The following is a 26971-nucleotide window of genomic DNA, read 5'->3' on the forward strand; positions in this document are numbered from 1 at the left end:
TAGCCAATTCCTGCTGAAAGAAAACAAACAAGAATTTCTAAAATACAGTGTTACCTTAAATTCTATCAGAAAGGCTATTTTTCACACAGTAGATAAATAATTCAGCCTACTGTCACTTAGTGCAAAGAGGAGACAGGCCTCCGATACATGACAAGTGATTCTCATTCACCTCTGTACAGATTTTTTTTTCTTCTTCTCTAACTTAATGAGGTACTTTAATTTAGTAGTCTGATAAGGGCCATAAGGACATGAAGGCAGATGGATGTCTCCTGACATCCATACTTGACTCATTTGAGGCATGCAAACGTTCTCCCCTAAAAGTGAGACCTTCATGTACTTCTTTCTCAAGACCAGTGTCTGGGTGGCTGAGCTCTCTGCACAAACTCCTTGTGAGAAGCCCCAAAGCCACTTCTTAAAAACCTGAAACCTGGGCGAGGGCTCAGCTTATTTCAATGAAGCCAGTCGAGTTAACACTGCTGGGTGAAAAGGCAGGTTCTCTGAGTTGATGTTGTGTGTGTGTGTCTCTGGGGGCCCAACAGCTCCACGAGAACCCATGACATTTGGTAGATAATCTTTATACACAGAAGGACTCTTACAGTATCTGCACACCACTTAAACAGTGAGCGGGAGCTCAGCTGCTCTCATTGGATGACTGCAATTGTAGATGTGTGGCTTCTCAGGATGTAAATCTTGGTAACAGAGTAACGCAAGGCTGGCAAGAACTGTTTCCTGTTTCTTTCCCTACCACTGTTGAGGCATCACGGTCATTCCCATACTGCCTGCCTAACTCTGTGTACGGAAATGCCTGCAATGACAAATGAGAAGAAGGCCAAGACGTAACGTCTGCTCAGACAAACACAGAAACACACGAAAATCATCACCCAGGAAAGAAAGCCACACTTGACTTCCTGGCAGGTTAAAAGGGAAACAAACTATATTGTAAGGCCAAGGCCCGAAGATCCACGTCTGACAGGAGTTAGTTAATACGGACTCATCCACCCACATCAAATTGGGCCCACTTGGGAGGCTGCTGTGTGCTGAAAAGTGCTAAATGACAAAGTTCCGAACATTAGAATTAAAATTTCATTTTCCACATGATAGCCTATGAAATCAGTAAGGAAAAGGAGCCAAATGCGCCGGTGTCTCTCTCTTCCTTCCCACCCACCCACCTTCTCCCTGCAACCCCCAATATCATCACAAAGCATTTGGGCTGAAAGGTTCACTGAAGTAAGTACCATCATCAAAATTATATCGACTGTGTCTGAGGAGAGAATTGATGGGCGAGCAAAAGACTACAGGCCCGGGATACCAATTTCTAAGCCGTCTCAGACACGTGTCTAGTTAGGAACGCGGCTCATTAAATGAGCAGGAATGCTCGGCATCGAGAGCAGCTGCCTCGATCCCCAGGGCTTCGGGGAAGCGTGTTCTACACTCCTCCACCACACCGCAACACTGTGTTGGGACTGCGGACCACGGTCCTGAACCTGACTTCCATCTTACTCCCTTCTCGGCCCACAAACCTCCACCTGAAAACTCTATTGACGTTCGAGTCATCTCTTCTGCCTCACCACTCAGCTGCCGTCAGCCCTCTGTCAAACAACGTGGTAATTTTCACATTCATAGAGTCCTTTGGGATACTGATTAATAACTGATGACCAAGAGCAGGTTCCACGAGGGAGAGAGAGGTGGTGTCTTCGTAGAAAGGCTAACGAATCATGCATCATAAAGTTTGCTGTTACTATCTCATAAAAATGCTCCACCCATGAAATTAATGATGATACGTGTCACAGATCTGCCTACTCAGAAAGGAAAGAGCCTGGCAGGCTACCATCAAAATGTCCTGGTGGCACAGTCCACCCAGGGATCTCTGCTTACCCCCTTTCTGTGGTAGTGATAGTACCAACATTCTTCAAAACCTTCCCCGCCCTCAGTAACAAAGCAGACATCCTATGGACTCCTTAGTAGATGTCATACATCGTGCTGGAAATGAACGCGAGGCATCGCACTCTTCCAGGGGCCCTCTGCGAGAGGTAAACGGTCTCTGTATCAATAAGCTAGATGAAGTCGTCTGTTCTAAGTGACTGGACTAGCGTCGGACCCTGACCCCAGAGCAGGGAAACACTAGCTACTTGCTCTGAAGGGATGAAAGTAATGAACACAAGCCCTTTCCAGACAAAGCCAAAGAATTCATGAGCATGATGAGAAGTGACAGGGGTGTCTTTCATCTGAAAACACAATCTTCTTTTCTAAGAACATGCCGTCACCTCTGCTCCGCTCTCTCTGAGTCTGGGCCACATAGCTATGAGCCCTTCCTATTACTTCTCCAGTTTTTTGTATCTGTACCCCCAGTCTCATACCCTTCCTCAGAAGGCCAAACTGAAAAACAAGAACAAATGAAACAAAAACAAAATCCATTGAACTCACACACTGTCGCCACTAAATCTGAGTAAACGGATAGATCCTCACCTGCTCGGGAACATTAGCAAGGCGGAAATATTTGCCATGTCCTGGAATACCAGCAATGGCAGAGGTAAAAAGCTGAGTCTGCCCTAAATAGGAAAATCCCCTCCATCACGGCAGACTCCAGTAGTATATGTTGGCATGCTAGCACCATGCTTCCTGCTCACATGGGCACAATCCCAGGGCACACACTGCTAGGTTCTCCTCAGGTAGATCTGCCCTTAAGCTTGTTTGAAGGGAAGGTCCTCCTCTCAAAGATTTTCTCTCAAGAAATCACTGTAAGATGACGACGCAGGGAACAGCAGCACAATGTTCTCTGGAATGGCTCTCAACAATCTGCCTACCATCTTTTCATACATATTCACCTAGAGTCCATGAACTACCTTCTCCCTCTTCCCTTCCCCATCTCATCCACACACTCTCTCGGGTCATCGGTTCCAACTCAGAACATGTGAATGGACTGTACTCACAGTTCTCAACACGTGGGTTTTGAGATGCTCCTCTTCAAGTACAAATCTCATCAGGTCACACCTCCTTGTTTCAAATCCTCCAGTGCTCCCAGTGCCCTTAGCATGAAGTTCACAGGGCCCTGTGAACTCAGCTGTGTCCGACTTCTCAGTCACCTGCTTCCTGTTCTCTTTTCCTCCGTGCGAAGCAAAAGACTGACAGAACTTCCAGGAGCTTTCTAGCTTTCCTACCTTCCCTGACCTCCCTCACTCCTGTTCTTTCCTTTCTTCTTCTCCATCTAACTTCTGCTCCTCTTCCAGGTTTCAGCCCAAGCATCCTTTCCCAGCCTTAGGCTCCCATGGTCATGGGATGACAGCGTTTGATCACATGTTCCCTCACAGCCTGCTGCCTCGTTTGTCGCCTTGGTCACCGGTTAATTAAGAATTGTGTGTTTATGTCTAGTGCATGAGAAGCTCCATGATGTCAAACCCATCTCTGCCCAGGATGATGACGCCGAGAGCTGGGCTACATCATACGCTACATCATACGCTACATCATACGCTACAATTCGCTCACTCCGAATTGGCGGGTCAAAAAGTCGACTAAATAATAAATATGTCAAGATTCATGCACTTCCCTTTTCAAATTATGTAGCTTCTGTGCTTAATACAATATAAAGTCTATGAGAAAGTCTGGCTGAACTCATGGTTCCTTTTTTGCTGTTTATTCTCATAACCAATAATACCAGAAACCCATCTATTATGTTTCTGTCACGTGGGGAAATTGTGAAAACACAAACACCCCCAAAAAAGATGTTAAAAGCAGACACCATTTAATAAAACACTTTAGAGACACTCCCTAATTGTACCTATAGTTAATAAGGGACAACATTTCCCAACTATTGTCAATAAAATAAGTCCTTCAGTGCAGCAGAACATAACCAGCTAGCTCGCAATACGCTGGCAAGCCCTTTACCTACAAAGCTCCTTCAGGCCACTCTGAGTGTCTCTGCAAGTTTCCAACTCTAGTACACAGAGTGAAAAGCGGGTGTGCCTGATTTGACTTTGTTTACATTTACAAAACAAAAGGGTGGGGAGAGAGAGAGAGAGAGAGAGAGAGAGAAAGAAAGAAAGAAAGAAAGAAAGAAAGAAAGAAAGAAAGAAAGAAAGAAAGAAAGAAAGAAAAAGTGAGTACTAATAATGCTCCTGTTAGCCACAAGGTATTTGTTTGCTTGTTTTCATGGGAGAGGAGCCAAGGGATTTGTCCACCCTAAATCACAACAGACAAAATAAATGGACACATGGTCACCCTTCAATCACATACCACTAGTTTCAGAGACATCATTACTTTGTGAATTCATTCAACCATACGTTTGCTAAGTTCTCACTCATTCACTAGAGGCAGGGGCTAGGCATCTCAGGGTAAAATTGCTGCCCTTGGGGAGTTCACCTGCCAACGGCTACCAGATGGTAATCTCACTGGGATCATAAGGTACTTTGGGAAAAAGACCATAGAGCCGTGGCTTTCAACCTTCTTTTTTTTCTTCTTCTTCTTCTTCTTCTTTCCATAATTTTATTTTTCTCATTAGTTACATTTTGTTAATTCTGTATCCCAGCTGTATCCCTCATTCCCTCCCCAATCCCACCCTCCCTCCCTCATCTCCTCCCTGCCCCTTTCCTAGTCCACTAATAGGGGAGGACCTCCTCCCCTTTCATATGACTCGCTTTTGTCAAGTATTTTCCGGACTGGCTGCAAAGTCCTCCTCTGTGGCCTAACAGTACTGCTCCTCCCTTGGGAGGTGGGGAGGTCAAAGAGCCAGTCATTGAGTTCATGTTAGAAATAGTCCTTGTTCCCCTTACTATGGGAAACCAATTGATTACTGAGCTATCACGGGTCACATCCGAGCAGAGGTTCTAGGTTTTATCCTCTCATGGACTTTGGTTGAGTGTCCATCTCAGAAAAGACCCTGTGCCCAGATACGTTTGGTCCTTGTGGAGCTCCTATCCTTTCCACTTCAAACTCCCCTTCTTTCATATGATTCCCTGCACTCTGCCGAAGGTTTGGTTGTGAGTCTTAGTATCTATTTTGGAGCACTGCTAGGTAGAGTCTTTCAGATGCTTTCTGCGGTAGACTCCTGTCATACGTTCAATGCATATCCCATTTGTCTTTCTAAATGAGGATAGATCATCATACCCCATGTCTGCTTTCTTGATTATCTTCTTTAGGTGTATAGATTTCATTTTGTTTATCCTATCTTTTAGGTCTATATAAGCGAGTATATTCCATGTTTGTCTTTCTCCTTCTGGGATACTTCACTCAGAATGATCTTTTCTAGATCCCACCATTTGCCTGCAAATTTCATGATTTCCTCCTTTTTGATTGCTGAGTAGGATTCCATTGTGTAGAAATACCACAATTTCTGTATCCATTCCTCCGTTGATGGACATCTGGGTTGTTTCCAGGTTCTGGCTATTACAAATAAAGCTGCTACAAACATGGTTGAGCAAATGTCCTTATTGTGTACTTGAGCAAATTTTGGGTATATGCCTAACAGTGGTATAGCTGGGTCTGCTTTCAACCTTCTTAACACTGCGACTCTTCAATACAGTTCCTCCTGTTGTGCTGACCCTTAAGCATAAAAGTATTTTTGTTGCTACTTTGTAACTGTAACTTTTCTACTGTTGTGAACTGTAATGTAAACATTTATGCTTTCTGACCGTCTAAAGTGACCCCTGTGAAAGAGCAGACTGCACAAATGTCAGGGAGGGTCAGTCGTCCAACCTAGATTGCTAGAAATTCAGTATGCCACCTCACAGCCACAGGCTTGCAGCCAAGACATAGGGCAGGGGCAGAGCTGTTGGCTTGTTTTTAACAATACTAAGTAACCCATTTCTCACGCGTTTAATATTAAGTATAAAAATGCCTGGTTTTGTAGCTCAGTGGTAAGTGCTTGCCCAATACATTTAAGACTGTAGATTTTTATCCCCACACCATAGGATAATAAAAGCAAATTAAAATTTTAGATACCTATCAATGCCAACAGTCAACTAGTTGGTTTTTTTTTTTTTTAAGACACAGAGCAGACAGGTCTGACTGAAGCCTATCAGACTGCACACTTATACTAGTTTTAGGATTGAGATCCACTATGAGACAGATAAAGCACCGTGACCTTCAAAACAGCTCTAACAAGGTTGTCAAAGAAATCGGCAGTGGAGTACTCTGCTAGGGAGCAGAATTTCCCTGCATTTTAAAAACAAATACAGTGAGTTGGTATTTTAAAAAAAAAAAAATTCTTTGGGGAAAGATTAATCTTCCAAGCTACACAGCAATTTTAAAATAGAAACGAATGCCTTTCCATAGTGTGCGCTGCTCTTAAGCCGTTTAATGTTTTATAGCCCGGGCCTTGCTACTGTGTAACTCAAACTGTCCCCAGGTGTTCCCACAACACAGCCTGTGGTAAAAACAAAGAAGCCCCCACTTCCATCAGTGAATGGGGAAGAGGCTGAGATCTGGAGAAACGGCTCTTGCAGAGGATCAGAGTTCAGGTCCTATCAGGCAGCCTACGACTGCCTGTAACTCCAACTCCAGGGCGCGCCAATGGTGCTTGCACTCATGTGCACACAGTTAGAGATGCACGAGCCTACAGTTTCTTAAAATAATAAGTCTTTTAAGAACAGGAATAAAACCTCAGAGTCACTCAAAGCGGATAGTGCATAAACTATGCATTAATGAAACAACAAGCTGGCCCAACTTTCAAGTTCAATTTCACAAAAATTTATACGCAATAAACTGAGAGGTTAATGCCCACTGCTATTTACTTGGCACTCAAGATTATCTGCCATGCTGAGTTTAAACCAGATGGTGTGTGCAGGGGTGTATGAAATGTCTCAAGAGCGCTGCTGCTACTGTTCCCATTTAAGAGGTGAGAAAACTGAGGCTGTCAAAAGGTAAACCCAGGTATTTCTATAAAAGGGGTGTCTCCAGTCTAGTGCTCAAATCTTCTGGGGTGGCAATTTAAAGAGTGTGGTTTTCCTGAGAAAAGGGACAAGAGTTTTTGTGACTTTCTCAGAGCCACAATTCCACCCCGCGTGCCACCTTCAGCGACAGTGTGCACACACATAGATTCACACCCTTCATCAAGTCTTGACTGCTGGGGCCAGGGAACCACATGGCTTTGCTTTTGCTTCAGAATTCTCAGGATAAGACACAGTTTTACTCCATCGCCCCCTGTTAGGCTAAGTCATGCCCCAAACTGCAGCCCTATCTGTTTATATCCAATTCTGAGCTTTCACAGTGACCAAATCTGGCCAACCTACTCTGAAGCTCCAAATACATTTCTCTCAACCAATCCTCACACCTTCATTATGCCCACTTCCGAAAAAGTGAAACAGTCTGGGGTGGGGACAGGATAAAAAGTTACCCACCCCGCCCCCACCTCTTCAAGACCTTGTGCATACAATGGTAGCTTATACAGAATCAGTAGATTAGGACAGCCAGTTGCCCAGAGCCAACGTGCTACATCAAGGGCAGATGTACCCAGGAGGGAGCCCGGCTCTCTGCCAGCACCCAGGGTGGACTTGCCCCTCAACAAACTCCTGGAATATGGCTAAGCTCAATCTGGAACGTAGAGCTATCCAAAATTCCGGGTCAGAAACAGCACTAGTGTCAGAGTGAAACTCTACCTTGAAATTCTCCACTTTTGACTTACAGAAGTAAACCTCTAAGGATAGAAATGCATGGAGGTCTCACAACTCAGAAGAAGAATTCTAAAATGCAGATCTCCAGACACCTGCCTGAGATTCCTGCCATCCCATGGGCATCCAGGATGGGTCATAGTTACCGCCAGAGACTTGGCCAGCCACCAGCCAAGGCTCCTTCCATCTTTGCCAGGCTGGGACTTGGTTCTGCTAGTCTTGTGCCAGATCCAGCCCCTGCCTCCAAGCTGGGCACCCAGGGGGCTAGTGCCAGGACCCTGAGCTCTGTTTACTTCTAGGGACAAAGGCAATTGTTTCCTAGCTAGCGCTAACCCCAGCAGAGACGGGAAAACAGCAGTCTGGCACTGTGGAATTAATTTCAAAAGGAGACTATGCTAGGGTCATGTTTTATTTATGGCCCTGTCTGATCAAGATGGTTTCTCCCACAAGAAATGTCCAAAGCAAACAATCTTGAAAGACTTGAACAATCCTCCTTCCCTATCTTCCAAAGCAAGAAGGAAAAGGGAAAAAAGGAAAGTCAGAGATAGCAACCTAAGGGGTCACAAAACTCGGTGTGTCAGGAAGCTACCCACAAGTTTTGGATGCACAGCCTTCCAGGGACTGAGGCTGGACAAAGTTCTCTGAATAAGACACATCCTACCCTGCGCGATGACAGCGCTCTTCTGGACACTGAGTCCGAACGCGACTCAGTGCCTGAGCCAGTCGCTTAGCGTGGGGACTCTTTCTCTGCCCCAGGATGGGAGGTGAATCGACCCACCAAAACCACCAAGAGGCGACCTCATAGGACTCCCGTCTCTGACACCCCAAGGCGCAACCCCACGGCCGCCACTCCCACCCGCGTCCTACGCCGCAGGTCTCCCGCTCCGCCCAAGACTTGAGTTGCAAGCGATTCGCATTTCTAAGAATCGGTTCTGAGTTGTGGGGACAAGTCAGGTTTTCAGATCACATCCAGACGCTGCCGACCCAAGCAGATAAGAGACAAGAGGGGATCCGCTCCGTGACATTTCCAAAGCACACCGCACAGCGTCGGGCGGCTCACGCAGACAAGAGTACGGGGACGGCCACAAGAAGTCACGGTCCCGTAGACCCCGACCGCCACTCTCCACCGGGCTCGTGGCGGGACACCTTCAGTGCCCTCCCCGCTCCGAGACACCGGCGCGCGCGCAATTGGGATCAGAGGCGTCCCCGCAGCGGGGACCCGAAGGGTGCGCGGTGGGGGACAGGCTGGGGGGGGGGAAGCCCACCTCCTCATCCTGCTCCTCTTGGGATGCGCTGCGGACCCGGGGCGCCGCCAGCACCGCTCCTCCGGGGGACGGCAGCGGCAGGGTAGGGGCTCCACGCTCCAGTGCCGCGCGCGCCGGAGCCCAGGCGGCGGGCAGCCCGGCTCTCAGGGCGCCGCCCGGCGGCCGAGGCGGCTGCGAGCCGCGGGAGAACCGGCCAGGCTCCCCTTCCTCCGACAGAGTTTCCGAGCCCGAGGACGACTCCGCCGAGGAGGCGCCCTCCGAGGACGCGGCTGCCGCCGGGGGGACCGGGGTCCGGGCGCCGCGGGCCACGGGCTCGGGCACCTCGGAAACTTTCTCCCCCATGTCCCTCTCCTGTCCCAAAGTGCCTTCCGAGGGCTGGCGGGGCGCTCGGGCGCCGCCGCCGGGGAGAAGCCCGGGCTGCTCGGCTGGGTCCGGAGGGCGCCGCGGCTCCCGGGCTGCGGGGAGCGCCGCCGGCCACTACATGACCGAGGCCGGGCTGCGGGAGCGCGCCGCCAAGTTCCCGGCCGCCGGGGCTCGGCAGCCGACGGCGACTCCCGCGCGCACCGCCATGCCCGCCGCGACCCGCGCTCCGCGCTGCGCCCGAGCCGCCGGGACTGCGGCTTCTCCGGCTAAACCTGCCTCCGGGACGGAGCGGAGGAGACGGGCAGCGCGCCGAGCCAATGGCAGCGCGGCCAGCGCCGGTGGGCGGGGCCTGCGGAGCCGCGGGCCGCGCGGGCGTCAGGTAGGGGGGGCGGGGCTCGGCTCCGGCCGCCGGATCCCCTGGGAGCTGTCGCTGCGCCCCGCGGCCCCTCGGCGCGGGACTCGGCGGAGCGGGCCCGCTCTACCCGGGCTGCGACTCCGGGCTGGGCCAGGGGATGGGGATGGTGGTGGGGTCTCCTGTCCTTGGGAACGTGGGAGGGGGATGGCTGAGTGAGGCGAGACCTTGGAGGACTTAAGTCTCCGAAAAAGTGAGCTCGGGGAAACTGAGAGGAAGGGCTTCACGACGTAAAGGCAGCTCCCACCGGTGTGCCCGAAAGCGAAGTCAGGGATGGAGCGAGGGTGTGCTGATCGCTCTCCAACCCCTTTTCTGGTTAAACTTCTTGGGCCTGGCTTTCCTCCGCTGGGAAGGGAAACATCAACGCCGACGTTGTTTTGCAATGAAACTAGAGCGAAATAAAAGTGTCAGCAGAGTTGTCGGCTTGGAGACAAGCCAAGGTCGCCAAAGATGATTTTCTGTATTTATTTTTATTTTTATTTTTATTATTTATTTATTTGCTTAGAAACTAAAGTTTAAGCCAAAGACCCACTCCTGAAGCTAAGGTAGAAAACAGCTGATGCCCAGTGTTTAGGACCAACCTCGGTCCTAGCAGCCCTCTGCCGCTGGCTAAAGGGACATTCCTTCTGACTGGCTTTCCAGCCCTGGGTAGCGAAGCCACTGCACGGCGGACCTGGGGCTTCATTCTTCATCCCCTATACGAACAAGGAGAAAGGTCTGCCACCAAAAGCAGCAACACAGTCACCTTAACCTCCGGGGAGTCTCAACGCGCTGGGAAACCAGTGCAGAGTTAGACAGAGAGAAATGAGTGAGTCCCACTTGCCTTGGGCTCCCGCGACCCGTCTGAGCGCCACGCTGTGACCCCGGGTCTAAACACAGGCAGCTTCCATTCCACAGACGTTGATGGAGATGTGTGCCAGTTGGTTGCAGGGGGTGCAAAGATGGATACCTCAGGTCTCCTGCCCTTGAGGAGCTTGTGGTCGGGGGAAGAGATTGATGCTGCATAATATCGCCTCGTTATTCATGTTTAAAAGCTCTGGTAAGTGTTACAGTGTGTCCTGGGAGAAGAGGGGGGTGAATTACCGCGAAGCCCTTGCAGATCTTTAAGCCCAGGAGTGCTCCCGAATTTTACATTTCTCTCTGTCAGAACAGGTTTGCCAAGGGTCCTTACGAAAAGGAACTGGAGTTGAAAGCCCCGTTGGCTAATGAGCCCTTTCATGCTACCGAAGTATTTACAAGTGATGATGGGGGGGGGGGGGGGGGACGGGGGAGGGTCTCATCTAGTCTGGACAGGCGGCTTTGTCCTGAACACTCTGAAGGGGAGAGCAGTAGGATGCGACCCTCTGGCTGCAGACAGCTGTCAGAGTTGCATTGTGAAGCTTCGGAAAGATCGGAGGGGATGAGGAGACCTGCTGAGGTAAAAGGACATTCAAGAGACTTAGCTAAGTGGGGGTGGAGCGGCTGGAGAGCGCACAGTGGGGCGGTCTGAACCCACCCCCTGGGACTCACAATGACTTCCCTTCTTAGAGTACTGGCCTTTCTCTGAGCCCCTAGGTGGTTGATTCAGCACAGGGGACCGAAATAAAGATTTAAGCAAGCCATTCACATCAAAGAAGAGGAGGGATTGCCTCTCAGTTCGGAGGGAGGGTGCAGCAAGGGCATGGTTTGAATCCTAACCACAAAAATGGCAGTTCCGAGAGCCAGGATGTCTCCCGTGAAAGGCCTCACCGAGTCCTGGGACACTTTCTGTTGGTAACATTTTAGGGATGAAGACAGGAGGCCTGTAAAGCCAAGGAGCTGGTCAAAGGTCACACAGCAAGTGGGCAGTGGCACCGTGGTTGGCACTCTGAAGTCTGCCTTCGAGAATGCCACTCGGAACAGTTTTTCAATCAATGGTACACATATATGAACACGTGACTATAAATGGCAAAAGAAAAGGAATACTGTTACCTTGGTTAATTATGCCAAAATGTTTTTTCTTTGGTCACATTTTTTTTTTACCCACAAACATTTATTTATATGGCACTGTGTGCCAGGCAAGGTTTTAAGCACTGTACAAAAGCTGTTATACTTAATCCTCGTGTTGATCCAATAAGGTAGCTCCTATTTTTTTATCTTGTACCATATCTGTGAAATACTGATACTTATGGAACAGAGGAGTCAAGCAGTTTGCCTAATGTCACACAGCCAGCACGTGTTAGAACCAAGATTTAAAACTCAACAGTATTCATGCTCTTAGACTGTCCTATTCAAGGTCAAGTACCAAATAGTATTTATTAAATGTTTCAAACAGTGATCCCAAATAAATACGTTTTTACATTGCAAGTCATGGTTCACATATATGCACACAGATGCAAATAATCATTCATGATTTAATGCCCCTCCCCCCTTTTTGGAACCAACACAGCCTGAAATTTTTATTGCATTTTTTTTTTCTGAAAACAACCATGATATTTGTGATTTACTAAGTTAGATTCACACTCTACCGTAAAAGTTCCTGTATCAGAGCGTGCGGGATCATCAAACATGTCTGCCTGAGAATGACTGTAGTTTAGGTTAAGAGTTTCCAGGTAAGAACTGGAAAACTCAAAGCCTGCTTATAATGGGAGATGGTCAGAAGGTCTAAATGGGTCCCTGAAATTACCTGAATTGGACACACGGGAAAATCCTGGAATACGAATGGACAAGCCAAGGGCCCAAATCAGTTTATAGTCTAAATCCAGCAGTTCCAACTTTTCTCTTATTGATTAAAGTATAAATACCCCCCCACACACACACACACGAGTGTCTCCTTCAAGAGACTATATCCCCAGTGTCAGAGACTTTGGGGCCTGAGATGAGAGAGAAAGTGCTCCCCCACTGCAGGCTTAAGTCGGGGGGGGGGGGGGAGCGGGGGTGACAGGGGACTAAAGACACAGTCATGCTGCCTGTGAGGGAGTGGAGTGATTCCTCCTCAGGTGAGGAACCAGAGCAGCCATAGAAGAAGAGGGTCAGAGCCAGCTCTGCCGCTCCCAGGAGCTTGACACTCTGCACACCAGACATATGTCCTGAACAGATACATGTGGCTGAACAGTTGCCTCAGATTTCTGTGGCGTGCTCCCAAGTAATGGAGTCAAGGTCTCTGGACCTGTACAGTGTCTGCCTGTCTCTGCTGTGGGGGAGGGGCCAGGTGGACTCTGGACTCTGACTGGCAGGCAAAAGAATGATATTCTAGTCCAAGGCATCACCGGCTTCATGGATCTCCAGGACCGTGGCCTTTCTTCCAAGCATTAGGTTTAGGGCTCAATAAAATAGAAATCAGTTCTTCTTCCCTTTCTTCTGCAAAATGAGATCATCATAAACTCAGAATGAACCTTTTTTTTTTCAAAATCACAGTTAATATGTTTCTAACTACTTAATGCACTAAACTGTTAAGTATCAGCTTGTTGTATGAAAGGTGATGGATTATCTACCTTCGCTGAGTTAGTTTTATAAGCGTTGTTAAGGCTGGGCTTTGCCTCTTCCATCAGGGCCATGAATGTGCAGTCCTAAGTCAGAATGAGCACTCACCAGAAGGCAGCTGGTGATGTGGCATGGATTGGTTTCATTGATACACCTGACTACACTGTGGGTGGGGGTGGGGGGGAGCCCTCATCTCCTCTCCCCTCTTATTTTGTGTCTGTGGTCTAAGGAAGGAAAGGTGACATTATAAAGTTCCAGAAGACAAGAAGAAGATTTTTTAAATCTCAGTGGGAAAAGCCTGGGGGAAAGGGTGAGCTGCCTGTACAGGTGAGCTGCCTGTACTGCAGCTCTCAGGGTCTCTCTCTCCTCTAGAAGGTGGGAAGGGTAGGAAATCAGTTCTGTTAGCTAATGGAAATACACTTTGATGGACCAACTGTCTCTAACCCCATCTGTTGCATTTATGTTTCTGTTATAGGTAGAGTGTGTGCCAAAGATCACCAGGGAAGCAGGGATGAAGGTGTGGGATTCTGCATTTTTATAGGACTGCTCCAAGTGAATGACCATTGGGTATCTGAAATCTGAGGGACAGATGCAGAGGAATCTCCTTAGGGAAAAAAAATCAAAGGGGCAAATTGCATGGCTCCATAGAACCCAGAAAAAAAGTGACTAACTACACTTGGGTCTCTCTGGACCTTGTCTTACTCTCCTGGAGATCAGCCACCTTGAGGCAGCTTACCAGATAGACAAGAATATGCATGAGCTAAAAATAAATAAATAAATAAATAAATAAATAAATAAATAAATAAAATAGCTGAGAAATCTGAGCTAATGTGCTCACAAAAACAAGCTGAAGACACTGTCCCCAGAGGATTCTGTTCAAACAAAATCCAACATGGTGACCTATTTCCCACAGAAGACTCCCACCTTTTGTATTAGTCTTTCCAAGATGAGTAAGTCACATCTGGAATTTTTTTTCCTTATTCTTTCAGCATGAAAATGCTCTTTTATGATCACTCTTCATGCTTCTAAAAGATTTGTTTAGGACCCTTTGCCTGTTGAGGTAATAGAAGACAAGGAAAACACATAGTCACTCCTTTTTGATCGTTATAGTGGTTTGCTTTCAGACTCAAACACTTCCATTTTCCATTTTCAGTTCTTAGATTAATCTCCTTGACATTGTCCAAACCATGTAGCAAGAAGATCCTTTTGCCATGAACCCCAATTAACTGAAGGAAAATGATGGAAACAGTAACATAGCAAACACTTGCTTCACCAAAAGCTCATAGCACTTGCAAATCCGCAAGACATTTTTAAGGTGTTTGGTACTGGTGGATATGTGTTCTAACCCTCTCTTCTTTCAGAAAGTGAAGTCTGCCAAATGGCTATGGCTAAAAAAAAAAAAGGAAAGAAAGAAAGAAAACTTTAATCTCTTACCCAAATTTGTAGAACAGACAAGACTCCCAAGGGTTTTAGAAATATGAGAGTCAGAAATCATGGCTTGGGAACATTGTTTCTCACCCTCAAATGCACATTAGACTCCCCTGGGAGTCCATCCCTGGCACTCCCCTGATGCTGAGTGCCATCCCAAAGATAGTTTAGTTGGCTGGGGACGTGACTCTCATGAGGATTTAACAAGTCCTCTAAATGGGAAGTAATTGGTTTTGGGGCTGAGGTTATAAATATGAAAGGTAAGCCTGGAACAACTCTTGGTGTCCAAGGTCAAGAACTGCTGAAAGAAAGATGGCATCAGAAGGTGACAGGAACCAGTTTAAAGATCACTGTGGGGAAGGCTGGGAGAATTTGAGCTCCAAGCATTGATGCTGTTGGGCTTTAAGTCACAGGATAACTAAATATCCACTAGGCCAAAGTCATAGATAATCAATGAACTATAAAGTAACTGCATGTGTGGGGTATTGTTCAGTGGGTACTGTACTTATCTAGTATGTATGAGATGCTACATTTGATCCCCAGCCTGGTGCTATATGCCTATAATCAGTACTTGGGAAGTAGAGGTAGGAAAAGTCATACTTCAAAGTTGCCCTTAGCCATGTAAAATGTCAGCGATTAGCCCAATATACCCCAAGATACATGATACCTGTGTTGTTTATTTTTTAAAGTATCTAGAGAAACAAAAACTTCCGAAAATAGAATTCCAATAAATTTTATTGGGGAAAAAAGCAATGAGAAAAATAGAAATAACACAACAATAATGTCAGAGGAAGCAGGGATGACAACACTAAAAAAAAAAAATTCTACAAAACTGATTAGGCAGAAATTTGGGGACAATAGACCCACAGACCGAATGTTCTGCATCAAGATGGTCATCAACACATAATGAAGGTTAGTGACATCACAGTGGAGAGAGCCTGCAGACACCAACTTAACCATGTAAATGAGCATCACAAATCATAAGACATATCAACAGCCCAACCCCATTGCTGGGCTAGACAACATCATCTCTTGTCCACAGAACAAACTTGCATAGCCTCACTCCATCACGAGAACACATGACAAGCCAAACAAGGGATATTACAGAGAACCACTTCAACAATATCCAGTCATGGAAGAGAGAGAATCTTCACAGAACTGTCGCACAAACTCAAAAGCTACAAAGAAATGGGAGATCCTGAAACAACAGGAAAAAAAAGCATTAGAAGTGAAATTTGAGGCAGGAGGATCTCTGTGAGTTCAAGACCACTCTGGTCTACAGAGTGAGTCCAGGACAGCCAAGGCTACACAGAGAAACCCTGTCTCAAAAAACCAAGAAGAAGAAAGAGAAGAGAAATTTGAATCAAATGGGTTAGGCATATTAGGAGCTCCTTATATAATTTAGAAGTTTTGGTTGAGTGTAAAATTAGTTAAAAGTACATATATCAAAATTCCCTCTGTGGTCCATACCCTTCCTGTCAATGACATTTTCCTGTCTTGTCCTCCCCAGGAAGCATTGCTTGGGGCAGAAATAACTGTATAAGAAGCACTGTCAATGATACTGGAGAACATCTGTGCAGGAGAATGCGGGGAAACACACCCTTGGGGCATCAGCATAACGGCAGATGTCTTTGGAACTGGGTTGTGGCTATTCTGCTGTCTTTGGTAAGAATATCTGGGTTACCTCAACTTTTTGCTGTTGTGACAAATACCTGAGCAAAAACAATTATAAAGGAAGAAGAATTTGTTTTGGCCCAAGGCTTCAGAGGAATCAATCCATGATTGGCTAGCTTCACTGCTGTGCCCTGTGGGGAGACAGAATGGCATGGATACAGGAGAGTGTGGCAGAGCAAAATTTGCTCTGGGAAACTGGGAAGCGTAGAGAGTGTAACAGGAAGAGTCCGTTTTCCCCAGTGATGCCCCCACGCTCCATAGTTTCACCACCTTCTGTCTATTCAAATTTTAAATCCATCAGTGGATTAAGCTACCTGGAAGGCAGAGCCCTTGTGACCCCATCACCTCCTCAGAGTCACCTCTGAACTTTGCACTGGAGACCAAATCTTCAAACATAAGACTTTTGGTGGGGAGGTAGTACCATATCCAAACCATAACAGCATCCCAATTTATTTTTAAGATATTAGCTATATCCATCTGAGCAGTCATGCATGGACTTGTTAATCTGGAAGTGAGTTAAACTTGAACTTTGAATCTTGACAAGTGTAGCTCAGAGACAGTATTTTGTGAACAAGACTATTGACTCACTCCTTCCGGAGCTGCGGCCCCCTCAGCTCTTTGCCAAGACCTTCGCTCCAGCTTTGCTTCTGCTTCGGTCAGATACGAATGGAACATCCTCCTCCTAGTTAAAGCACTGTCACTAACAAGCAAGGGATCCTAGGAAATATAGGTGCCCCCCCCCAAATCCACTGGTTACCTCTCCGGTTGCAAACAGGCTCTCTACAAGCAAATTCAAGGTGTATTATGATACCAAAGGCATAGAGGTATAGCTGCCCTCAATTCAGGGACTGAATCTGCCAAATGTTAGAAAACAGTATCAGGCCCAAGAAGGAATTCTTCTTACCTGGAGGTTAAAATACTGAGAAAAAATATCGGCAAAAGGAAAGAATTCTCCCATTTGGGGGAGGATAGGATCCTCGTACAAAATGATGTTGGCATTGTCTGTCTGTCTTCCCACTCAGTGGTGAGAGTCTTGAGGGATAATCAATAGCTGTTCTCACTTATCTAGCATCATGTGTGTGCTAGGCCCCAGCACAATGCCTGGCACACGATGGTTCGTAATAAGTATTTGTTGAGTGATTTATATTTATATACATTATATATAATATTTTATATTTATATTAATGTAACATTAAAAGCTTTATTGAATATTTATGTTTATCAAAACTGTTCAGTCAATCAATACAGAACTTTCATACACGTCATAGGCTTATGGAAAGAACGCAGAGACTTTGAGGAGGGAAAGTTTTCTGTTTATTCAGTAAAGTGAACTCAAATTCAAACCGCTATTGTTCTGCCATGGTAATGGAAGTTTCCTTTCACTATTTGCCTTCTTTAAACAGCCTTCTAAGTGTGGCTTGCAGGTGGTTAAGAAGAGGGTGGAATCCTTGAGGACCTCTTGAGACTAAAGCTGTAAGAACTCCCTAAACTCCCTAAAGAAACCAGTAAAGCTGGGCTGCAATGGGGTTATGCCCTTTATTCATAGAAAGTCTGGTTATTATGTAAAATCCACCCATGTGTGGGAATTTTATGCTTTTCTTTCTTTCTTTCTTTCTTTCTTTCTTTCTTTCTTTCTTTCTTTCTTTCTTTCTTTCTTTCTTTCTTTCTTCTCTTCCTTTCTTTCACTTAGCCATGTCATAAAACCCAAGCAAGGGCCTGTGGCAGGTAAGAAGATATCATGAAATGATACTTAGCATCATGAAAGTTGGGGTCTCTGGAAGAACCAAAAACAGAAGCTCTGGAGTGAGTTTGCAGAAACAGGCGCCAGAACCTCAATGCAGAGCTGGCAAAACAGGCAAATGCTGCTTTTGATGACTCCAGAACCATGCTGCCTCCCCACCATCTGTGCCTGCAGCATGGAGGCCCTGCCCCCTCCCCTGCCTCTGCACACAGTCACTTCTCTAGTTCCGTCTCAGTATGTGCATCTGATTAGCAGAACTAAGTCAGATGACTGTATCCCAGAGGCAAAGGAAACTGAGAAATGTGGGGGTTTCACATTCTATCTTGGGAAGACAGATTCACACCACAGGGGACCATCATGATGCAGGGGTGTCAAAAGATTTGGCTAACAGGAAGAACCAGAAGAATTTAGACTTTAAAGAAGTCTGGATTCGTTGTGCCAGTCAGCTTCTGGCAAAGCATCTCTAGCCAGCAGGTAGATGCAGTCCCGGGCATCATTTTCAGGAGGGCTGATCGTAACGACTGACTAAATTTCTCATATGGAAAAAGAGTGGCCACATACTGCTCATGGTCTCCACTACAGTCTCTGAGCTTAAATGTTCTGTGTACATTATATATTCAGCCTCCTTAATAACCCCGATTCAAGGGTATAATTCTCATTTCACAGATAAAGAACACTAGGCTGAGAAATTACACAGTTTTTTTCTGAAAGCCACACAGTGAGCTGGGTTAGGGCTTAATCTGAGTTCTATGCCAAACCTGTATTCTTCCTAATGAGTTTTCAAGCAAGAAACCCACGGAACTGTTCAGGTGGTAATGGCTTTAGAGACCATGAAAAATATGGGTGCTTCTTTTGGGGGCGATTATTTATAGCTATTTGGTCTCAAAGAAGACATGTGCTCCCTCAATTTTGGTGGACCACTGTACTCGCCGAGTTTTGGTGGGGCAGCTGATGATCACAGAGCAGTGGCTAGGACATGGGTACACTCTAAATCAAAGTTTTTGGTTTTTTTTTTCACCATGCCAAAAAAGCAGCCATATAACGTGCGTTCTATTAACAAAAAGTTAAGTGTTTGGTATATTTCTGTTAACTAAGGCATGGTGCCATACAGCAGCTCTCTAGACTTTCCTCATTTTCTCATAACTCAGACTTTATGTTCACGGAGCAGCAAGTCTGTCTCCCTCTCCTCCCAGCCCCCGGCAACCAACCCATTACTTTGTGCATCTCTGAGTTTAACTGTCCATGTAAATTGTTTTATTTTTCATCCGAGCTCTTATTCTTGTGATGTTGTTTTTGCACATTTAAAATTTTAGGGTAGTGCCCATCTCTTGTGCAGGAAGGAGCAGGGGTTAATCCTGACGAGAATGGCTCCTTTCTGACAGATGAGGAAAGGCTGAGCAAACAGGGACCGTATTTTTCATTTAACCACTGAAGTCCTGGCTGTACATCAGAAGGCCTGGCATCTATTTGTGACTTTGCCACCAACTCTATTTATCAGGGCCTCCATCACCTGTGTGATAGGGGTAATATAAAACCTGCCATCATTTCCTCCACCAGAGTGTTATGAGATTGTTTTGAAAGTACTTTCATTTCCCCAACAGAAAGGCATTATAGATCTATATATATTCCTGCTATGACTTCTTTGGGGGAAAGAAAAGCACCTTGGAGGAGTCCTGGCTCACACCTTCCAGGACTGAGTGATTTCGTAGCCTCACAGGCATCCATATTTGGGATATGCTTTATGAAGAAAGGCTTGGTTCCCTTTTCTCCACTTCTACCAGATCGTTTCTTTCTTCTTCTCATTTGTCAAGTTTTTTTTTTTAAGTTCTAGCATAAATAAACCTCTCAAAGTGTATTATTTTGCCCAAATGTTGTTGCCTTAGATGGGGCTGATTATTTATGTCTCCATGTCAACATGCATAATACTTTACAGAACACAAAAGCTGTACTCTAGAATCAAGATTAAGATTGTTTTAAAATAGAAAGATGCCAGGGAGCCCAGGAGGGCCAGCCCCACTAACTGGTTGAAGGAGGCTCCACCATAAAAAGCCTACCTAGGAGAACTTGTAGCATTTCATGAACAGGATCGAGCCTCGGAGTGGAAAATGGCCCCTTCTTGGACGCCTAGTCCCCATGCAATCAGTTTTCTAAATGGCATTTTAGAAAGGTAATGAATATCTACTAACACTAGATGTCAACTTAATTTCAAAGCAGTGGAATGGACCATAAATAAAAACAGTGAGTGACTTCCATAGCTCTGACAGCTCAGACCCACAGAAATGTGGACTGTCAAGAGGTCAAAACACAGCCTCTTGAATAAGATAAAATGGCGGATAGGAAGTGTTCTTCACGTTACTGCTATACTCTGTTCTCTTAGGTGGTTCTTAGTGTAGGAAAAGGTAAAGAAATTTACAATTTTGGTGATAGCAAACATATTGGTCCAATATATGATATGAATTAAACAGGTGGCAGGAAAGAGAGACAAAGGAGACATTTGGAAAACAGGTTTTTCTTGATGTGTTCTCCCAGCAGTTGGATTCTGAATGTCAAAGCAGAACCTTACACCGTGTATTGCTTAAATGAAAGTTAATTGTCTCTATTCATTCAAACACCTAAGGAACAGGAGTGTCCTCCCTAAATGAAGTATTCTTCAGATCTCTACAGGAACACTGAGAACCCCCACCCCACCCCCAGCCAGCAAGAGCCCCTTCCAGCTGGCAAGAGGTCCCCCAAGTCACGCTGGATTTTCTTAATGGCATTCTCCCATTCCTTCTTTTTTATATTAAATTCTGACCCTTTGACTCAGGCAGGGCCCCAGCTTCTTCAGGATCAGTGAGTTCATTGAGTATAGTCTAACCTGTGCAGTTTCTGATGAACCCCCAAGCTAGGTTAGTCTAAAAGTACTGCTTTGATTGTGCTCCTCTTCCACAGGTCGGAATTAGCCGGTGCTGTCAGGAAAGACCCTAAGCTGTGATGCCAGCAGTGGATCACTTCTCTGTTATAGCCAAAGGTGGGTTCCATCCCTCGCACCAAGAAAAAATAAGTCCTGACTTATTTGCCTAACACGAAAGACCATGCTGTCTTCCTAGCACAGTTTCCCAGCCCCCCTTCTACAAGATGTATGCTCTCACCAACTGGATTATTCATTGTTTGTGGTGCAGATTCTGCTCCAGCCCCAAATACCATAAATGTTTATTCAGCCAGAATTCCATTTAGTCAATCTCTATGACCATTAAACAGCCACAGGGACATAACCAAAGTCCATGTTGTTCCATTCTTTAACATGCCTCACGTTGAAAGTCCTCTTCTTAAGTCTGGGTGGGCTGTGGGGATTCCCTTTCTATGATCAGAATGCATCAGAAGGGCTGTTATGTAAAGTCTAAAGTTTTGCCAGAAATGGCCATGTAGCTTGCGTCTGCTTTTCTTGGAGTGCTTGTGCTGGGGGAGGTAGGTACCACACAAGCATAGATGCTCTGAGACTACCATGCCGGAAAGACCACAGACATGCAATCTGGTGAGAAGTCTGGCTCCTACATAACTGCCAGGAAAGGAGGGGGCACCCGAGAGTGACTGCAGCCCCATTACTTTTCCAGGACCACGCCACCAAGCCCTTCCTCAATTCCTCACTCCAGAAAGCAGGCAAAAGGAAGGGCTATTTTAAGTTACTAGGTTTTGGATTCATTTGTTACGAGGTGTAGACCCATAAATTCTGCGTCTGGATTCTGAATTGAAGACTGTCTCTCACATCTCTAAATTCTAAAGCAATTCTTCTCTAGTCTGACTCTTTCAGAAGATATCAACTGAAACACAGATTATAGCAAGGAAGACACTTGTGCTGGGTGCTGGAAGAGCAGCAGGTTTTAAGATTACTAACCTAATCAAGAAGGAGGATCCTGGGTAAGATGATCAATCCTCATTCAGAAAGGCAAACGGGATGGACATTGGAACAGGGAGAAAACAGGGAACAGGACAGGAGCCTACCACAGAGGGCCTCTGAAAGACTCTACCCAGCAGGGTATCAAAGCAGATGCTGAGACTCATAGCCAAACTTTGGGCAGAGTGTAGGGAATCTTATGAAAGAAGGGGGAGATAGAAAGACCTGGAGGTGACAGGAGCTCCACAAAGAGAGGAAAAAAAGATCTGGGCACAGGGGTCTTTCCTGAGACTGATACTCCAACCAAGGGCCATTCATGGAAATAACCTAGAACCCCTGCACAGATGTAGCCCATGGCAGTTCAGTGTCCAAGTGGGTTCCCTAGTAATGGGAACAGGGACTGTCTCTGACATGAACTGAGTGGCCTGCTCTTTTGATCACCTCCCCCTGAGGTGATCAAAGCCACAGAAGAAGACAATGCAACCACTCCTGAAAAGATCTGATAGACTAGGATCAGATGGAAGGGGAGGAGGACCTCCCCTATCAGTGCACTGGGGGAGGGGCATGGGTGGAGAAGAAGGAGGGAGAGTGGGATTGGGAGGGGACGAGGGAGGAGGCTACAGTTGGGATACAAAGTGAATAAACTGTAATTAATAAAAAATAAATAAATTAAAAAACAAGACAAAAAAGATTACTAACTTCTGTCTTAGTTGGTTTTCTGCTGGCATAGCAGAATACTGTAACAGAGTAATCTATGAAGGAGTTTGTGTGGGTCACACCTCAGTGAAGCAGGGAAGTTCAAGAGCAGATAGCCATGTCCAGTGAGGGTTTTGTGCTATGTCAACTCATGACAAAACAGAAAACGGCAAGCTGGCACCTGAGAGAGAGAGAGAGAGAGAGAGAGAGAGAGAGAGAGAGAGAGAGAGAGAGATGAGGCATAATTTCTGAGTAGCTAAACTATTCTCACGAGAAAAGCACCAGACATTCCCAGGGGCTCTGCCTCCATCATCCAAACACTTTCCCATCTCTCAAGACTGTCACCTTAGGGACCAACTACCCCACAGGAGCTTTGATGGAAACAAATGGTACTCAAACTATAGCATCTTGTCAAGGTCTTTATAGTCCTGCTATAGATGAACAATGACCAAGCCCAGGCAATTATGGTGCATGATTAATTACACCCATAATACATAGCTGAGTAGCCATTTTGTGACAGGCACTGTGCCATAGCAAAATAAACTGGAAATACTGATTGATAGACCATAGGGCATCAGTGCGGAACCCTCCTAGAGAGAGCTGACTCTGTGAGTCTGGACGGAAGTGGATTAGAGAGTTAGAGTTAAAGCTGATAGAACTTTGGTGGTAACAAAACCCATGCATCGGCCTGAAAATCCGAGGGCTGAATCAGGGAAGGCAGGGATCCTAGATAGAAATGCTAAGGCTCACAACGTATGACTGCCCTTCCCATGTGAAGACGAGCCAGGGAGAAAGAGGAAATTAAAGTCTCAAGATTTCCAGGAACCAAGGGGAAAATGTTATACCCAATGGCTCCTAAGCCACTGACCAGCATGTTGACATGTGTTTCTGACATTCTTCTATTGCAGTCTTGGATTTTTATTTTAAAACAAGTTTAGTTAATAAGTGTTCATTGAAGTCATGTTAGTCATAGCAAAGGATTGGTTATGTTGTGAATTTGAATTTGATCTCAGATGTGCAAATTGAAAATATTTTTTTGTTAACTAAAAATAAAAATCGGGTCCCATTTCTGATAACAGGTCAAAACTTGCCATTGTATATGGAATTCAGTTCCTTGACTTCAAAGCACACACATTTCCTGTTGGGGGAGGCCTATCTGAACCCAAATTCTGCCCAATCCACACTCTCTCACCTTCTAGCTGGATGTCCTGGGCTCTGTGGACATCCAGCCCTAACATGAGATCAGAGTTTCATTTGAGATGCAGAATGACCCATTTACCGGATTGGACCTCCTCAAAAGACCTCCATGGTCTGTGCTTCTCCCAAAGGCCATGCTGGTTGCTGGCTCGAGCTTTGGCAGAGGACCATGTTGATCTCTTTGGGCCTTCCTGTCACTGGAGACCAGGTGGAAGTCCGTGGTGCAGGCTGATGCTGCAGTTCAAGTGGAGTTCGTGGTCCATGCTTTTGCCAGAAACCATGTGGAAGCCTCGAATCCATGCTCCTGCTGACTGTGGGGGGCAAGGAAGCTACACACACAGTGATAGAGATGACTCCAGATGCACAGTGGAGAACGAGGGATATAAAAGGCTTCTGCCACAACCCATTCCTCCACCCCAGCCCATTCTGCTCTGTAGAAGTGACAGCCTAGAGAAGAAGCCACAAGGGGAACTCCTAAAACGAAGACTGTGATGAGGATGCTGAGGTCCAGCTCTCCACACTTGATGGCTTCCAGTGGGAGTGTGGGTGGAGGAGGACTCAGTTTCCCCTGGAGGACAGGAAGCTGGGATTTTGAGCGTGCTTCAGTGAGTATATGGACCTTTTATTCCCTTCTCTTTCCCTTTATTTTTTTTTTGGGGGGAAAGGTCACCTAGGAGAGGGAGCGGATATGGGAGTCCTGGGAGGTGAGCACATTCGGGGTGCATGAGGTCAGGTTCCCAAATAATCAATAAAAATACTTTGTTTAAAAAAAAATAGCCAAATGCAAACACTCATTAGCACCATCAACTGCTACTTTAAAGAAAAATGTACAGCATCTGACTGAAGGAGAAGTAAGTTGATAGTTCCATGTCCTCCTTTCTCGTTCTCTCTGTTGTTAGACACTGTTTAGTTTAATCCTGTCTTCATCCTGAGTTTAAGCCGAATGGACGCGCCCTTCATCTTCCCACGATCAAACCTCAAGTTTCTGGGTCACTCTCCCCTTGACACGTCTTTGGCTGTTTCTCATTAAGGAAAACCCCTGTGGCTGCTTCTTTGCTAATGGTGTTCTCCACACGCTCCCTCCCCTTCAGACTTACACACCTTTCACTCTTATACCCTTTTCATCTGAAAACCTTAGTAAAAACTGAGAGAAATGCAGGCCAGGCCTCTGCAGCGGTAGTCTGAGTCCTCTGGGGAATAATCTCTCCCCCAAACTAGAGGACGGCTATCCTCCATCTGCCTTCACTTCACTTCTGCTTCTCTTGTGGGAAAACCTCACCCTCCACTGATCTTGAAGTACCCAATCCTGAACTCTGATTTTCACATGTAAAATGGTCTGGGTCAACAGAGCATGAAAAGTTACCTGCCCTAGATAGAGCTGATGATTTCCTGAAAAAAGTGCTGAGACAGCACTGTCACCCTACTTGGGCTAACGGTCTGTTTTCAGAAGAAGACAGTCATGGGAGATGCTTTTGCTTTTCCTTTCTGCAAAGGGCAAAAGGTGGAGAGGCTGATAAGAGATGATCAGTCCTTAGGAAACAGCCTGTTGATACAGCAGGGTCAGGAAAACAGTGTTGAAAACAAAGCAAAGCTCAAGAAATAAATAAAAAAGACACAAAATCTATTCACACACACACACCATAACAAAAAACATACACACTTACATACCTACACACATGCACACAAGCACACACATACATACACATGCAAAGCATAACAAAAAGCATACACACACATGCATATGTGTACACATACACATACATACACACACATATACAAACACATGTACACACCCTCAAAAACAGAGAATTAAGGAAAGGTTGGTGTCGGAAGTGTGACTTTTGTTGTACCGTAATGATGAGTGGAAGGATTAAAGATCAATGATTTGATAGCTCAGCAGATGCCCCTGAAGAATCCCTATGTAGTTGTTGACTAACTGAAACTACAGCTGAGACTCTGTGAAGAAGCTAGACTGTTGGATGAGGGAGAAGCTGGCGTTTTCTATATTATATTATATTATATTATATTATATTATATTATATTATATTATATTATATTATAATGTGTGTATGGGTGTAGCAGGCCATGAAATGTGTATGGAGGTAAGACTGCAGCTTGCAGGAGTTGGTTCTTTTCTTCCATCTTGAGTCCTGGGATTGAACCCTTCATCAGTCTTGGTGGCAAGAGCTGTTAAGCAGGAAGTCATCCCACCAGCCCGGTTTCCTGCACAGAGATAATTGACCTGTATTGTATGAGGAGGGAGGGGCTATGCTGATAGCTCATCTACAACATTATCAGCTCTCTAAGACATGCTTTGATGGGTTTGATGTCGCTCACATGGTGCCAGTTGGGTAGGTATGTAAAAAACAACCCGGCACTGCATTTCTAGAGACCCGTTGAACATTTTCTCTTCTCCTAAGCCATCTCTTCCCTCTCTACCTGTTTCTGGCACTAAAAGCACAGCACAGAGAATGGTATGGATTAAGCAAGTATACTTTCTAGTGATTTTTGGCACTTTCTCTAATCATTTTCAGAGATTCTGAGGTGACTTTTATGAAGACAGAGCAGGCCTTCCTTCTCAAATGCCTTTCATTGGCTAGAGCAGCAGAGGTGACATTTTTCCCTCTCATTCAGGTATAACCTAAATTTAGTAAAATGAAGTTAAGCACAGTGTGTTTACCTGAAACCCGCCTTTCCCAACATTTTACCTCCTATGAATCCTCTAACAGTTGCCTAACAGATCACTGACTATCAGATGTATCTGACATGAAGAGGTTGTAATATTATCTGCTTCAAGTGGCCATTTTCCTCATGCCCTTTGTGGAACAAAGACATCCTGGGCTCTGTGCCTCGCAATAACCCTTTAGGAAGTGAAGACTTGGAGGTTTTAAGCAAACAAGATTGGCCATGTGCTGGTGTTAATTGCTGGGGCTGAGTGATGAATGTGGGAGTTTTATTCATCCTGTGTTTTATTTATTCTGCTTTATTCTGTGTTCTTAATTAAATGAAATATAGGCATGAGGATCTTCACCGGGGCAGAGGATATTTGTAACGCTAAAATGGGTAGAAACTAGAATACTCAATAAGAGGAGAATGACATGGAGGGAGAGAGAGAGAGAAAGAGAAAGAAAAATAAGAAATGACAGCTTATTCAAAAAGTAAGTTATCATGTGGCCACTAAAAAAACTCATCATATTTTTCAATGAATATTTAATGCCCTGAAATAATGCCTACAATTTGCTAAGTGAAAAAAACCTCAATGACAATCCATATGTATAG

At 45.7% G+C, this 26971-nt stretch overlaps 1 protein-coding gene and 1 long non-coding RNA gene across 7 annotated transcripts in view; one reads left to right on the forward strand and one right to left on the reverse strand.

The window, feature by feature from the left end:
- The window catches only part of Mast4 (microtubule associated serine/threonine kinase family member 4), a 585425-nt gene extending 575976 nt beyond the window's left edge, over positions 1-9449 (reverse strand). For 4 of the 6 annotated variants that reach the window (XM_021649170.2, XM_021649162.2, XM_060385657.1 and 1 more), the window contains exon 1: positions 8867-9449. In XM_021649170.2, coding sequence (XP_021504845.1) covers positions 8867-9208 — 342 coding nt within the window. In that variant the 5' untranslated portion in view covers positions 9209-9449. The remainder of the gene's footprint in view (positions 1-8866) is intronic. The other 2 variants (XM_060385659.1, XM_060385658.1) reach the window with 1 other exon arrangement.
- Positions 9450-9762: 313 nt separating this feature from the next.
- On the forward strand, positions 9763-21520 carry LOC132654533 (uncharacterized). The gene is made up of 3 exons (XR_009592159.1): positions 9763-10680; positions 16021-16175; positions 20857-21520. It is a non-coding gene; the product is annotated as an uncharacterized LOC132654533 (long non-coding RNA).
- Positions 21521-26971: the final 5451 nt, after the last annotated feature.

This window comes from Meriones unguiculatus, chromosome 6 (assembly GCF_030254825.1).
Source record: "Meriones unguiculatus strain TT.TT164.6M chromosome 6, Bangor_MerUng_6.1, whole genome shotgun sequence".
Lineage (NCBI taxonomy): Eukaryota > Metazoa > Chordata > Mammalia > Rodentia > Muridae > Meriones > Meriones unguiculatus.